A 17,260-nucleotide genomic window follows, 5' to 3' on the forward strand; every position below is an offset into this window, starting at 1 on the left:
CCAAAATCCAACAAATGAGTTATAATGTCAAAGGCAAGATCTCTTATATCAAATGGGCATAAACACTGAAGATGAAATATGGCAAAAAGAATGTCATTTATCAAGGCTTGAGCTATGTTTTGACATGTTATGTTTTGATACATTCTCATTTAAGGTATTCTCATTTCTTCGAAGCAACTTTAGATAACACAAAAAAAATCGTGAGGATGGTCTGAGTTGAATCAACGTCATAGAAGGAGATGAATGAGGCCTAGTGATAATCAAAGATATGTAAGAGAGATGTGTATCACCTCCATGTCAAGATTGATATATACAAATTTTAAAGGAGAAGGTCAGATCTATATTAGAGAGGCATACGTGAGATGTATATACAAATGTCAAAGGAGAAGGTCTGATCTATATTAGAGAGGCATACGTGAGATGTATATTATCTTCACAATGATCTTGATTATGGGTATGAATGATTAAGTAAGGAGAATAAACCTTATCTTTTTTCTTTTGTTTCTAAAGAAATATTAGGGTTTTGTAATGTAATAAATTGCTTTGAAATATGCAGGATATAAAGTTGCCATAAAGTGGTATAAAAACAGAGGATGCATGCAATAAAGCAACATATTTTCTAAGTATCTATTGATGCTCATTATTTCTATATTTCAGATAAATTTCCTTTGCTTTATTGAAATTGACCATGGATTTTGAAAACAAGTCTATCTATTCAAGCAGAAAACATTCAGGTGCATATATTAGAATGTTGTTGAATTTGTCAAAGTAACAAATCCTTTGTCTAATTTATTGAAGTTTTGCTTATATAAAAAGTTTAGTAGTATCAAACAAAGAGTGTCCTATATTTAACTAGTTTAAGCTTGGGTTTTAAAGTGATTTAGTAATTTAAAATTTATTGAATTCTTTAATGGTATAGTAGATAAAATCACATCCCTCATCTTCTAAAAGAATATAATGGTACACTAATTTGGTTGATGAAGAAACCATGATGTAAATCTCATTCATATTATTCAGCCATACGAGATGTAATGGAGTGAAGAAAGCTAATATTCTAAAGGAATAATATTAGTGAACATATAGAAAGCTTATTTCATAAAGCTGGCCCAAAAGAAAGTAATGCAACACTTAAAAGAGATAAGCAACGAGGGAACTATGATAAAAATCTAATGTAGTAATAAATATCATTAATATATTGTGAGAATGCAATACATGTACTTAGAGCTCCCTTTTATTTGTCAATTCCATATCTACTAAGGGTGCACGGGGAGGTTAGTCATAAATATATGTATGTATCACGTGGATTCAACATAAGGGATTTTAAAAATACAATTTTTACACATTTTTACATATAGAAGGGTCCCATATAAAGGGGTTACTTACATATTGAGAAAAATATTAATTGAACCAAAATCCTTCTAAAGTTATTATAAGCTTCATAGATATTAAAACATTACGATTAATTATAGCATGGATACCAAAGTCACAATATAATTCATTATATCAAAACATTTTGATTTTTCTTAGATAGAAGCAAATCATCACTCCACGTTCCTTTATGCATGAAGGAATCAAAGGCTCTTGTGATCTTCCCATATGAGAAATATTGAATTTACACTAGATCATTTATGCTAATGTAGGGCCAACATAACATGAGGGGGGAGGTGATCCTTGATAATTTCAAGAACCCCTCGTGTTGTGATAACCCAAGGCTAATACAATACAAGAGAGGGACCAAGGATAGTGGTCGAAAAGGCTTTACCGTGTTGTGTTGGTCACCATGGATACTTTTCTAACTCCTTTGTAATTTGATCTGCTAGTGCTCATTTTATATGTCTTTTGACACTAATAAAAGAAATAAGGTAGGTATGATAGAAAGGACTAGGTAAAGATACAAAGAAATAAAGAAGGTACCAAAGAGGAACAACATAATGTGAGGGGATCGTTGGGCTAGCACAATGTAAGAAAGGGCCCTCGAGGCTATTGAGGGCCTCTCTCATGTTGTGATAAACCAAGGCCCCCTCACGTTGTGCTAGCCTAGGGCCAACATAATGAGAAGGGAGGGGAAAAACAGAGGAGGGAGGAGGGGGGAGAAGAGGGGGAAAGAGGGAGAAGGGAGAAAAAGGGAGAAGGGAAGAAGAGGGTGCCCCTAGAACTGCATAACACTAGGGGAGGCCTTGAGATTTTCAAGTCACCCCTCCTTGTGTTGTGCGGTCTAAAATCTACACAATGCGAATATGGACCCACACAATACAAGAGGTACCTTGAAGATTTTGGAGTGCCCCTCTCCTCATATTATATGGGTCTAGGGCTAGCACAATGTGAGGGGGAGTCCACTATTGTATTTGGAAAGGCCTTATCGTATTGTGCTAGTCATCACCATCCAACTCCTTCATAGATTGATCTCTTATGTTCATTTTGAGCATTTTTAAACATCCCATGGGACTTTTTGACCATTTAGTAGACAAATCAATTGATAGTATCAAAAACAACATTTTCAATGCAAAATTAGGCAAAACCAATGGTATTGTTGTGTTAGTAAACAACCCAAAATCTACACTTGGGATTGAAAAACCCTCAAAATGGACACTAGGAAACTAAGATATGAGGATATGGAAAAGTACTTAGGAGGACTAACACAACATTGGTGGGCCTGCACCCCCTTCCCCCCCCCCCCCGTTGTGCCAGTCCTCCCAGATTGATATGTTTGGTGGAGAATTGGGCAAAGTACAAGTGCCATCACATTTGGAATAGTCCAAAATTCTCATCTAGGATTGAAAAATGCTCAAAATGGACACTACGAGACCAAGATATGAAGAAATGAAAAAGACACTCGTCTCGGGAGGACCTCGATCCCCCCCACCAAAATTAGTGGGGGTCCCCCCTCATGTTGTGTTGGTCCTCTTGACTTGACATTTTGCATGGAGAATCGGGCAAAACAAATGGTACCATTGCATTTAGAATCTTCCAAAACTCCTATCCACGATTAAAAAAATGCTCAAAATGGATATTAGGAGACTAAGGTATGAAAAAATGGAAAAGATACCTAGGAGGACTTGTACAACATGAGGGGGTCCCCAATCTTGTGTTGTACGGGTCCTCCCAAGATCAACACTGAGGCTAAGATATGAAGAAATGAAACATGCACCTAGGGCACCCTCCATGTTGTGTGGCCCCCACCAAAATTTTGGTGGGAGCCCTCTTGCATTGTGTGGGTCGTCCCATTTGCATTTTACATTTCTTCATATCTTGGCCTCCTCATGTCCACCGTTTTGAGTGTTTTTCGATCCTAGATGAGGGTTTTGGGCCATTTTGGATGCTATGGCACCATTGGTTTTTTTGAATTCTCGACCAAATTGTTGATTTTGCCACTATTAATTGATTTTTGTATCTAGAATGGCTCAAATACTCCATGAGGTGTAAAAAATACTCAAAACAAACATTAAGAGATCAATTTATGAAGAAGTGGGTGGTGATGATCGGCACAATGCAATAAGGCTTTTTCAAATACAATGATGGGTTCCTCCTTGCATTGTGTTGGCCCTAGTCTAGCACAACATCAAAGGATATTGGGCTGGTAGAACATGAGGGGAGACTCTCCAACAAGCTTGAGGGTCCCTCTTCGTGTTATGCTTGGCCAAGTCCCTCCCTCATGTAATCCACCTTTGGTTATCTACAACTAGGTTATTGATAAAATATGAGAGATGTCAAAAATGTATAATTTCCATTGAAATAGAAAACAAAGGAAAAAAGACATTGAATGAAAAGTAGGAGTGAGAATAGCAAACAAAAATATAGCTATTTAGACTCTTTAATTTTCCGAGAGCCCCTTTCTTTCTGTGCCTCAATGAATGTATCCCAAAAAATACCTAAAAATGCTTTATGTTGGGAATTTTAAAGACTTAATTGTTGTTGTCCATGCCACTATACCTTGGGAAGGCATCTTGTTAAACACTCCATGAGCTTCTTCTATCAAGCCATATTTTCCATATATGTCTATCAGCATATTATCCACAAAAAGATCATTGTCTAAAAATTCCTAGACCTGATGTTATCATGGCATGTTTTGACACCTCCTAAGGTGCTATAAGCTTCAAGCAAAGAACACATGTGGGAGTATCTATAGACATGCCTACAAATTGCATCCATCTAAAACAATCCAATAGTTGCGTATTCAAAGTACCTTGCAAGTGACAAACTATTGAACATCTTTCTTTTACTAATAAATCATTGAACATAAGTAAGCCACATTAGTTAAGTGGGATTGTACATGGATGTCTTAATAATGATAATAAAGGTTGAAATTTTGAATGAAGACATCAAGTTTGTGGAGTTCTTGCATCTGTACTCTTTTAATAAAGAACAAAAGTAATAAGGGTTCTCTATGCTACAGAAATCCTCAAGGGTGTAGCATGAAATTGAAATCTTCAATGAAAATTTTGTCTAATCCATAGTAAATTTGATGGATGTAACATGCAACATGGCATTCAATAGAAAACTTTGGTTACCTCTCATGAAAGGATGGATGAATTTATGTAGGTATCTTGGAAACATTTGGTTTTCTATTGCACGCGAGTTCACACAACCTACTCCTTGTCACCATCACCATTACCATCCTAATCAAATAAAAACACTAAGGATGTCTCATAATCACAATACCACATTCTACGTTGCCTATGGATAATGATACAACATAGATAGATGTAAGTTAGTTTTTTTTCTACCTTGTAATAATGAGTGTTTGTGTGTGTGTGTGTGTGTGTGTGTGTGGCGAGAGAGAGAGAGAGAGAGAGAGAGAGAGAGAGAGAGAGAGAGAGAGAGAGCACCCCACACACCACATCTACATCTTCACATAGGGATCCTCATGCCTTGTATAGTTGGCCGTCCTTGAGGAGCAAGCTCCACATGCACTAGCTAGGCATACACAACATTGATCATTTGTATCATCTGTACATACATAGTAAAATGTAGTTGCAAATATATATTCAACTAATTTCAGTTGTACTAAAATACCTTCAAAATACATTGTTAACTTTTTGGTATTGTGTATATTTGGCAAACAAGTAGTCCATGTCTAATAGGATAGCAAACATAGATAGCAAGGTTAGATCCTTGTTGATTGCAATTGTTGATATATATAGTTCAATATTATTTCCTGCACACATCAATATAAACATTGGTATAAGTAGCACCATTTTTCGATGCGTATACCAACGATTATTTCAATGTTTTTTCATCACATATACCGACGAATTGGTTTCGAAGATTTTATTCTGTGAATAACAATTTCGCATGTATGTTTGTACAAAATTTAGACAATATAACCCTCGAATGCTTTGGTGTGTACCATTACAATGTATATGCCTCAAAAAGGAGGCAATGTGTCAATCCAACAAAAATCCATATACTCATTGTGTGGAGAATGCAAAAGAATAGAACAATCCCTTTGCGTAGGAAGCTTATTATGTTTGCTAGTTAGGATATGCAAGGCGTACTCACTATTAGATGGAAGCACGTTGAGTTGGAAACCGAGATGGTTAATGATATAAGACGCGTTTAGGTGTATGAGTCCGACTCGAGAAATTGTTTGAAAACTGCATTCTTCTCCTCGACGTCTTTAAAGACCAGTCTCCGCCCATGACCTGAAATCGAACCAAGCAGACATTTTCAGAGTTTGGATCTACCAACCGAGAAACACTACAGAAAATCTGTCTGCCCAAGCTCTCGTACCCGGAAGAATCCAAGTGAAGTTCAGTGGCAGCAAAGCTTCAACACTCTGTAGCTGCAAAGACACTGTGCATAAACATTGTAAGGTGTCAGTGAACAGCCTACTGCTGAAGAAACGGAACAGTCTTTGCTTCAAGGCAATTCTCAAGTGCAGAGAGAGAGAGAGAGAGAGAGAGAGAGAGAGAGAGAGAGAGAGAGAATATTTTCATTAGTGCAGTCACAGATAATCTTGTGAATCTTCACTTACATGGCTCTCTGCCGTGTGCTCGAAACATTGATAAGCTTTTACCATCAAATGAAACCAGATGATCCCCCGTAAACAAAGCTTTGCCTTCTTCATACAAAAGGGAAACGCATCCCTGCAAGGCAACAAAACTCTAAATCAGAACATTGTTTTGACCCTAAATGTTCCATTCTTTTGGTGGACAGCAGACCAGGGTCTCATTAATCAGAAGACTAAGCTAGCCTGATAACAAACAGAGATCTGCCAATCTTGATTGGAAGAGTAATTAATTCACACTCTAATGTGTTCCCTACTACTCACCATTGTATGGCCAGGTGTGTAAATCAATTGAATTCCATAACCTAGTGTCCATGGGCCAATTCCATCAAGCTTGGTTTCCACATCTATTGTATTCGATGTGACCTGATGAAAGATTCCAAAATTTAGCTTGGGAGACATTTCATTCAAAATATGCCAAATATGAAGGGTGATAATTTGTAGATTCAGTTGTTACATCTTCTTTGTGGAGTATCCGAGCACAATTGAACCTTTTTTGCCAGGCTGCATGATCTGCCACATCATCCCTAAAGACAATGCATTCCATTCACTCAAAAAAACATCAGGGAGGGGCTTATAAAGACAAAAAAACTGCATGCTTACATGTGTGTCAGGAATATCAAGTGAACACCTCCCAGAACTTCAATGCGCTTAGCTAGGCGCTCAGAGTACCTTGGGCTGCGACACAGTGAAAGTTTAATCATATTCCAGTCAAAATCATGTGCCAGTAACCCACTCATCCACTTCTTTTTATCTGGAATCCCGAGAAAAGAACCTTCATTTGTTACAACAATGAAAATTTCATCTTTGAAATAGTACAAGTCTACATATGGAGGGGCTCCTTAAAAAGAGAACCAGAAAGCATGAGATGTGAACCACGGCTAGCATGGTCTGTGGAAGGGTGGCGGTTAGTTTCACTGGCTAAGTTTGGATGAGGGCATGTCTATTATTAGCATTTGATGATCAAAACGGGCGGGAGCGACCACACTTCCTGACCAATTAAAATTTTCAAGTTGGATGGCTGACCGGAGGAATTAAAAACAAGAACCTTTCATGATGGATGAAATCAATGTGTAACATCTTTTTATTTGGAGTTTGGGAGCATCTTTGTGGTGTTGTTCTCATCACCATTGTTTTTCTTCTCATCACTGTTGTTTTTAATACGGGGACTAGAAAGGACCAGTAAACAACAAAAGGTTGACACAAATGAAGACCATAAGTTTTTCAGATTCCAAACTGCAAAGCATATCAGACTTTAAAAACTTTGAAGGCATATCTAAGACAAAGAGGGCACAGGTTCAAAAAGCAGGGCAATCAGATGACAAAGTACAAAAGAAGATACTTTGTAGCTTCCCTTACTAATGTTGTGTGGACTCTCCATCAGGAGATAATGTGAGCAGTCCCTACTTCTTAAGCCATGGCATAGAGAGCTGCAAGACAACCCATTTTTGGAAGTCTCACCAATACACACGTTTCATATGTTCTATAATGGCTATAGTTATAACCTTTTTCAAGCTACAGGTACATGTCTAACTTTCATATCAGCTATATGATAGGATAAGATTCGAAGAGCAGGGCAACCAAATGACAAAGTACAAAATCAGCCACCTCATGGCTTCCCTTATTCATCTCTTCAGCTTGACGTTTTCTGGATTGACAATACATCGATCCCCGTCTCAAGTCATCTTGCAGAGAGAGCTGCAAAGAAAACCCATTCATAAAAGTCTCAAAGACGCTCAACAGTGCAATGTACAATATTTTGTATGGGTAGAATCATGACTACCTTTAAGCTGCAGATGCATCTCGAGCATAAAATCTTTTAGACATATGCTGGAATGAAGAGGGGACGTGTCAAAAAGCAGGGCATTCAAATGACAACATACTAAGGAAGCTGCCGCATAGCTTCCCTTGTTCATCTCTTTAGCTTGATGTTTTGTAGACTCTCTACAAGGAACAATCCAGAAATTCCTCCTTCTCTGGCTATCTACAATAGAGACCAGCAAAGAAAACCCATACTAGATAGTCTCAAAGAGTATGATGTCCTTGAGGATGAGGGAATGCAGCAATCCTTCAAAGGTGGGGAGACCAAAAACAGCAAGTGCAGCAATTCAAAAGCAGCCCATGAGTAGGAGAGGCCGTGAAATGTTCATCAAGGATCCACCTTGCATAGAAGACATGACACAAGCTACTAGAATCACCTCTCAAAGGCATGGGTATCAAACTCCACCTCTCAAATATAGAGCCAAATAGACTCACCCTTAAGCCTCAGAGCTAGTAACAAACCGGGTCATGACCATGTCCCAAGAGTAGGTATCCCTTACTGCCATCCACATTGCCCTAGTGTATGGATGCTTTGATCTACGAGCTAAGCCAAGAGTGGTGATCACATATAATGATGTGCACAATAGGGCCTTGAGTCCTATAAATAGGACTTGGATGCCCGAACCCTAAAGTGTCCTTAGTGCATTCGCACTAAGTCACTTCATAACCACTCTGACCAATGCTACTAGTGCCCATCTAGATGTCCAAGGATGTAATAGGCTCGACTACCAAATACAGATGTCAAGGGTTGATGGAGAGGGCATGTTATTAGAGATGATTGCTAGACTACTAAAAACAGCAGCATGGTTGCCACAACAGTAGCTAGGTGTTAGCGGCCTGCAGGAAGAAGTGTCATCAGGCAGCAAACAGTAGTCAAGAGGCTGAGTGGATGGCAATGGGGTCTGGGATAAGCAGCGATCACTGATATTGCAGAGCCAACAGATTGTCAATTGAACCAACAAGAAAGAAATGGAAGTGGTAGGAAGGTGGTGATGGCAGGTTGATTGCAAATGCAATGATGGCATCATGATTACAAATAATGCAATGAAGCTGATGTATTTTAGGGATGGAGGGGTCATCACACACAGACCCCCTTTATAGAGTTTAATAACCCTTTTGTCCTACCACATAGTCATGTGTCTCATCTTTCTTAAATTAAACAAGAGTTTAATTTTAGGGCTAATTGTGTGGCTTAACACTCCCTCTTAGGCCGCCCAAAGCACGTTCTTGAGGGAGATAGCCTCCTGTCTATACTAACTAGGTCCCACCCCAAAGAGAACAAGGCATTGGACCAAGGGGTGCTACTTTGCATTGTCCAATGGCCTACTAAGGTCACAGAGGTGACAGATATCTTCTTCTGATTTTAGAGGTCACCCTAGTGAAATCAAGACATTAGACCAAGGGTGTGTCATGAAGGCCGTGCCCAAGGGCTTGTAATGGTTGCAAAGGTGATGAAAACTCCTATGGGAGTCCAGAGTTTTCTTTTTTTGTTTTTGACACATAGATTAGGCTCATATCTACAAGTTATTAAGCTCTTAAAGGGGTATCATCATGCAAGATCACCTCCCCAAGGTGTGGTGAGGAGTAGTAGGGAGGGAAAGTGTGAATACTACAATAGTAACCTCTAGCTCGTTTGGGCTCCATATGTGAGTGATGTACTGAGAAAGGTCCACTTGATGAGGTAAAAGGGAAACTATATGTTAAGCTAGAAAAGGTAAGTACTATTCCAACAAGGTGAATTACTAGTTAGACCTTGATTAGATCTTTAAAACAACCCTAGAACAAAAACATTACCAAAGTTTCTATGTCCCATTAACAAACACCCAAACTTTGGGAGGATCCACATCTATGAATACGAGGCTACCTAGCCACTTGCTACTATCCTTGTTTTGCAGGTTCATCTATTATTGGCACCCTGTTCTATTATTGCACACACCCCTCATGAAGGATATCTCAATTTGTGGTATTCTCTACCAGCCAGGTACCTTGTCTAGCCTCCATCTACTGTTGCATCTGCTGATTGCAACCATCTATAGCTTGCTTGGAGTTGTCTTCTACCTAGCAACTGCAACACAAGCTACATTTTCTGCATAGGCCATGCCATACAATGTTGGCATCATCAAACCATTTGTTGCCTACACTCCAAATGGTTGCATTGGTTGTTTGCAGTTGCCACTTTGCACCTACATGGCTTCTAGTAGCCATCAACTGCATTGGCGCTACTGCATACTTCACCAGATCAGTGTACATAAGGTTCAGCCCGATGTTTTTGGAACAACAAGCAGTACAAGACACTCTCCAGTTCATCTCTACCCTAGTCCATTCTAAGACATGGAGATCTAAGGTTTTGTATTCACTCTTGCATAGTGTATCTATTGTATGTTGAGCTAAAAATGCATTACAAACTGATTAGCTCTTTTAAACAATCCCAAAACATGTAATTACCAAAACTTTCATTAAAAAAGGAATGCATTCCAAGAGAGTTTTTGTGTCCCATAAGCAAAACCCTAATTTGGGAGAATCCACTCATCTATAAATAGACAATTGCCCGCAATTCAGCCCATTCTTGTTTTGCAAGCCACATAAGTCCTCACCCTTTCTGCTGTTGTTGGCACCCAGATTTCAGTCTTCATCAATATGCTATTCAACCTTACCAACCACAACCATGACTACTCTAGCTCCTAGTACCCACTTGCTTGCTACTACCTTATTGCTAGGAGGAGCCACACAGCTATGTTTTACAGTAGGACTGCCACCTCAGTGTTTGGTGCTAGTTCTCAGCCTCCCTTTTAATGCTATGCAAGCTGCTTTGCTTCAAAACTCCTTCATTTAATTATCACCCTATCCACCCTACCCATCCTATTCCTCATTTAGCACTACCACTCATGTTGCAATGTCCAAGAATGCCTTCATGGATAAGACTCATTTTAATGAGTTGAATTTCACTACTTGGTCTAACCTTATGCAACGAGTGCTTAAATCTCTTGGTCTTTGGGACCTAGTAGTTGGTTTAGAGCCTATGCCAGCTCAATTGATCCACCCTAAGCACATTCATCAATGGAGAGCTCACAATGCTACAACAAATGTTGAGTTAATGCAAGGGTTATGTCGTGAGTTCCATTCCCAGTTACAATACTTTTCCTTAGGCATCCGATCGTTGGAGCCATCTTGTTGACCATTATGCAACAAGAGATCAAACCTGATGCACCAATCTTGATTATGAGTAGCATGATTTTTTTACTAAGGGGATAATCTGAAAGTCAAGTTGGTTGAACATAGGTGGTTACTCATCTAGTTCACTACTACTACCTTACCAAAGTGAGGCAACAATTAAGTTACATTTGTCCTAAACAAGTTGCCTTCTAAATACTTTCACTTTGTGCAGCACATAAGTTCATTGCCCCGATTGCCAACCTTCTATGAGTTCGAATGCTGATTCTTGTGTTACGCGCGAGGCTACATGATTAAGTGCACAAGAAGACCCATTTTCCTATTTAGAGGGGGCACTAGTATCCGCTTTTATGAAGGGGACCACAGAGGTGGCCCCAGAACTCTCAAGTTAGGAAGGCAACCCAAAATAAGGGTGACACCCATCCTTTTAAAAAAACAAAGATACTAAAGAAACTAAATCCATCTTATAGAAACTCCCTAAAAAGAAAAGGTTTGCACATAGTGCCAAAGATTGGACCATGTAGACAAGGAGTGCTAAAAATATTAGTGAGAAAACAAGGGATGAATCATGCTAGATCAACCCCTTTTTTCCATAAGTTTGGGACAATTAGTCAAATCTTTAGATTGTCATATCTTGAACACTATAACTCCAAATTGAGCGCTCTATAGCTCAATAGATTCCATTTTTTAAGCGCTTTCCAATGATAGGTCACATCATATAGTTTTGAGAAACTTATAAGTATGTTATCCGGGTGCCACCTTTTTAGTATTCAAAAAATGAGAATTGAGAAATTCCCAAACTCACTAATATTGTGTTCTATAAGGTGGTCTATTTGGTGGTGAACTACTAGGCACCAGATCTATTGTATGATTCTTAGGCTTCTCAAGTGGTAGCTCTCTAGAAAAGGACTCCAAAAACCAATCCTTAAACTTTTAAATAAGGAAATCTTTCCACTCTTTGTTCACCATACACACATTAGAGTTAAAACCATCATCACTAACATCTTTGGCAAAAACCAACTATACAAAAAGATGATTATCCATTATTGATGCAATATCTGAAGCGAAACCTATAGGGATAGATGCTGTGAGAGTTTGCGATGCAAGAGGAACAGAGAGAGAAGAGAAAGAATAGAGATAAAATGTAAAAGGGAAAAATGAATACTAATCTGAAATATAGATACAAGGCTGCAGCCCCTACACATACAGAGGTGCATCAATGAGGGCACCAAACTAATGGTAAAAGAATTGACTGAGGAGAGTGTGGGAGAGTGATGATGGCTGGATTGGTGATCTGATCTGGTTGATGGAGGTATGGGTGTGGGACTACCTGTAAATAGGAATAGGATGCATAAACATGTTAACTTTCAACTTGATGGAAATGGAACTTGTTACTCTTTTGAGATTATTGCAGTCTGAGAATTAGGATACATAGAAAATCTAGACCCGATCCAAGCCCAATAACAGGCCTTTTGTATCCAATGACTGCCACTCTCAGCAAATTAAAAACTTCCTCAAGGAGCATGATTGTTTGAGGCCAGCATATCTTTGCCTCTAAGTAGGACTACTCTAGCTCCCACCTGTGTGTGTTTATTTGCTGACTTGTGTGATGAATTTAAAGTGCTTGTAGGTTAATACATAATTGCTGCCCTTTGGTTTCTAATGGCTGGTTTATTTAGCTGTCGAGAATTTACTTGTCATAGACGGTGCTCTCTAACATACAGCTTGTACCAGGAATAGAGAACATTGAAGAGTCCAAATGCAATGAACATGCAGCCTTAGGAGAAAATACCAATTGGGAGAAACAGCAAGGCTTGATAAATACCTGTCAATCAAGATGTTGCCTTCAGGTCTTCTGATCAAGTAAGGGGTAGCTCCATATGATTTCTCAGAATGATAGCCACACAGATAAACCCCCTGGCATCATGCAAGTAGTCTGTGAGATAACTGATGTTTGTAAGCAATAGAACAACACCACACTTATAAGGAGTAACTTACTGGTAGGTGCTTTTCATCTATCAGGTGTGGGAAAGTTGAGTGAACATCTAAAATATCAGATGGAGGGATCTCTGTTCGAATTGACGAAGTGGGACAGCACAACAATGCCTACTTGCAAATAACAAAAAAAATCAAGTCAAAGATAGAAATTTTTATATTGCGAAGGTACCTCACTCTAACATGTTCTCAACCTGCAAAGCAGCATGTCTTGCATCTGGGGAGGCGGGCTGGTTGAAGACTGCTGACATGTCTCCAACCCTTGTAAATGTTTCCTGCTTTATACAACAAAACCTTGTCAAGGAAGAAGCTTGAGTGCAGCAAATGAAAATCAACAGTAGCTGAAAAGAAGCCATATTTACCGGTGCCATCCATCTACAAGTATCGCAATCAATACAGGTATGATCTGCAAAAAGCACACAAAACAAAAAACAAGAATAAGAGAAGGAAGACACATTTAATGGTAATGTTACCAATGTTGGAATGTTCCATAAGCCAAAAAACGTATAGAAACTAGACCTGGCTGTTGAAATTGCTATGTCTGGGCACTAGGTCCACTCTAGAGGAGTTGTATGCATGCCAAATTTCAAGTTTAGGGTGCAGAAAATATATATCATAAGTGGATTACTCAATGCCAGTGTGTCTCATATCTTTCAACGTTTAACAATGACTAGATATTGTTTGCATGGATGTTGGAGTTTTATCACTATTCCTGTTTGCATGTGTGTTAGAGTTCTATCACCAATCTTGAAGCCTATGAGTTGTTCACAAGAGTGTAATTGATGTAAAGTGGATCTAGTACATAGACACAGCTTCAAGATGTTGAGAGTGGCTCCCCTGTAGAGCAGTTGTGGATTCACAAAGTTATATGCTTCAGGAATGGTACTATAGGCTTTAATAAAATTACAAAGACTTAGCTTTAAACCGATATTAGAGCCGTTAGGCCAAGGGACTAGTTCCACTGTCTAACAATCGAATAGAGTGGTGCATTTGAGGCAGGTTTGGACAGGATAATCCATGACAGGCCTCTGTATTTCCTTGCTTTAGAAAATTTCGCCCCAATATTGTTGTTGAAACTTAGTGCACTATGATGTTCTATGCCCACCCCTCTTCATAATATAGCCTTGTTTTTCTTATTTGGAAAACAGTATCCCTCGATACATGTTGAGACGACATCTTCTAAATTATTGTTAAGACCTGCTCCCGTAAGAAACTGTTCCTCAATGCTGGATCAAGTTCTGTAATTACAAAGCCCCGTCATGGGCTTCCTCATTGAAAACTGAAGGCTGAAGCATTGCAATGCATGTCAGCCATGAGATCTAGAATATGTTATATTGGTCTCCTAATATAACTGCAGATCTTGATCCATTGAACGCAACACTCTAGTATCTCCCTATTTTATGATGTGCTTTGTCGAATCATGCAAGGGAGATCCAAATTCAATTAATTTCATGTGATCTGTCTCGCATTAGAAACATTGTCATTTTTTCTCTTTTGTTTGAGACTTCATGTACAAAAGCCCAAGTGTGGCCATCGATCCGCAACAACCTTCTAACTGCAGTAGACGATCATCAAATTTCTAGTTGAAACAACACATGCCAAATGGTGAATCAAGCTTGTGAAAAGAAAATCCACTTGCCGGTCACTTGGATTGATGTAGATCATATGTTTCCTCAAACGTATCATATTTGGAGCATATTATTTCAGATGAAAGAGTGATGTCGGATCCGAGGTTTTTATGCAATGGCCAGCCTTGCCATGTCGTACATGAGGTTAGAAGTCTTCTATGATGAGCATAATGAACAGCTACAAAGGATGTTATGAGGGCTCGAGGATTATTAACCGAGCTTCATACTAGTGTAAGATTGGTGTTTCCTAAGCTCCTTAAACATATTTTCTCATTGTTAAATATCTTGATAAGTAATCCATCCTCTACTCTCTCTCTCTCTCTCTCTCTCTAATCAGTATATGGAAGCTCGAACACATAGAATGGTGTTTGGATGAATCATCAAGAGATGATCAAGGCTCTATGCAAGTTCTCATTATGGTCAGCTTCTAGACAATGAGATGTCTGGCTACTTGCCTACTCTGAGCCATCCATGGATGGCTTATTCTTCTTATTGTTAGGATTGGCCAGAACTTGAACAGAAGCTCACCTACAAAGAATTCGCCGGGGACGTTTTCGGGTCTCCTAGAGCGACGTGGAGCAACTGTGGTAGCGTTGCAGGCGACGCCATGGCCGATGAGGTGAGTACCCCGAGAGTTATACAGACCGAGGATGCCCGCCGCCATGGATGATTCTCGTGTGTTAGGGACTTTGTAATTCGTGCTCGATTCTGTTGATGGAAAGAAAGCCCGGATGCGACTAAGCAGACATTTATATAGAAGCAAGATGCAGATAAGCCCGAGATCGCGTCCCGTAAGCACGGGGCTGGTTTTCTACGAGCATGGAGGCAGGCCAGCACAAATGATTGCCTCTACGTGTCCACGAGAAAAAGGCGTGTTCTTGGAGCCCGTTGAAGTTGGAGCAACCTTTAACTGACAGTCACTGGTCACGACAAATCTAGGTTTCATGCAAAGAGAATTGCAAACAATTCAAAAAGAGTTTCAAAATTTGAAGAAAAATATTTGAACATTTGAAAAAAAAGTATTATAAAAATAGCAAATGTGTTTAATTCGATTTAAAAATCCTTTCAAAATTTTGAGTCAAAGGTTTCTCGAAATGTTTTTCAAGTCCAAGATTTCAATCCAAAAAAGTCAATATGATGACTTTTTAAAACAGTGTATGACAATTAAAACTTCAAGAGACGACGCATGCGGCGTGCAAGTTCAAGGTTCCAATCCAAAGGCTCAAATTTCAATATGACTTTTCAAAACAAGTTACATCATGTGATGAATATGGTCCTATTTTTATAGGAGTACTATGACACTTAGACTAATCTAAACATAACTATAAACCTTATATCTTACTACTATATTATTTTCATTGTAGGTTCGGAAAAAAAGGCCCCAACCTCGTGAGGGCTTCCGAACCTGCCCCCTTTTCCAAACCTCTCTTTTTGAATCAAAACTCCCTCCCCTCCCCTCTTTCTCACGTGTAATCTCTCCTTTTCTCTTCCCCCTCCCTTTTTTAATTAAAAGCCGTGCCCCGCGCCCCAAATTAAAACCCCCTCCCCTCTCTCTCACTTATAATCTCTCTCTTTCCTCCCCCTCACATTTTTAATTAAATTCCTCCCCCCTCTCTCTATCATGTGTGCCCTAGGTTTCTCTCTCTCTCTCTCTCTCTCTTAGATTAAAATTTTTAATTTATTTTTTTCTTTTAATTAAATATTTTTATTTTTTTAAATTTAAAGTTTTTCGAACATAGTTTTCACACACTTTGAGAGGGAGATTGAAGGAGAGAGAGAGAGAGAGAGAGAGAGAGAGAAGAAGAAGAAGAAGAAGAAGAAGAAGAAGAAGAAGAAGAAGAGAGGAGGGGGGAAAGAGGAAAGAGGAAAGATGAAAGAGAATAGTCTTTTTTAAATTAAATATTTTTCTTCTCCCCCTCCCCCGTCTTTCTCACGTGTAATCTCTCCTTTTCTCTTTCCCCCTCCCTTTTTTCATTAACAGCACCCCCCCTCCCTTTTTAAAATTAAAACCCCCTCCCCTCTTTCGCACTTATAATCTCTCTCTTTCTTTTCCCCCTCCCATTTTTAATTAAACTCCTCCCCCTCTCTCTCTCTCGGGTAGGGCCGAGGTTTTCTCTCTCTCTCTCTCTCTCAGTAAGATTAAACAATTTATTTTTTTTAAATTAATATTTTTTAAAGTTTTCTTTTAATTTAAAGTTTTTCGAACATAGTTTTTCATATACTTTTTGAGAGAGAGAGAGAGAGAGAGAGAGAAGAAGAAGAAGAAGAAGAAGAAGAAGAATGATAAAAAGAAGACAGAGAGAGGAGGGGGGGAAAGAGGAAAGAGAATAGTATTTTTTAAATTAAACATTTTTCTTCTCCCCCTCCCCCCTCTCTCTCATGTGTAGATTGTCAGCCTGTCAAATAAGTTGCTATTGTTGTAGAATACACAATTGCAAAAATTAGCTACATTAGGTTTTAGCCTCACTTCAGGTAGATCAATCTGTAGCCTCAGCTCACTACTAACATGAGTGTGCAACCACATGCAATTCAAGGGCTTGTAAACTCTTGGTTATAGTCTCTGTTGAAACTAGTAGACCTTTTGTGGGCAAGCTTCCAATGTGAACATCGATGCTACAGACTCTGAAGTTGGTTCTGA

At 39.0% G+C, this 17,260-nt stretch overlaps 1 protein-coding gene across 1 annotated transcript; it reads right to left on the reverse strand.

Moving 5' to 3' along the window:
• Nucleotides 1-5,095: 5,095 nt before the first annotated feature.
• Nucleotides 5,096-15,495, reverse strand: LOC148037755 (lactamase-like protein adaB). Its single transcript, XM_087676722.1, has 11 exons — nt 15,151-15,495; nt 13,357-13,400; nt 13,189-13,269; nt 12,998-13,105; nt 12,825-12,916; nt 6,611-6,685; nt 6,465-6,534; nt 6,272-6,373; nt 5,975-6,086; nt 5,731-5,793; nt 5,096-5,642 (listed from the first exon to the last, which is right to left on the reverse strand). The coding sequence occupies exons 1-11, from the start codon at nt 15,284-15,286 to the stop codon at nt 5,557-5,559; spliced, it is 969 nt and encodes a 322-aa protein (XP_087532848.1). The 5' UTR covers nt 15,287-15,495; the 3' UTR covers nt 5,096-5,556.
• Between the last annotated feature and the right edge of the window lie 1,765 nt (nt 15,496-17,260).

The sequence above is a fragment of the Lygodium microphyllum genome, chromosome 4, assembly GCF_053477565.2.
Source record: "Lygodium microphyllum isolate KBCC chromosome 4, Lygodium_microphyllum_v1.1.10, whole genome shotgun sequence".
Classification (NCBI taxonomy): Eukaryota; Viridiplantae; Streptophyta; class Polypodiopsida; order Schizaeales; family Lygodiaceae; genus Lygodium; species Lygodium microphyllum.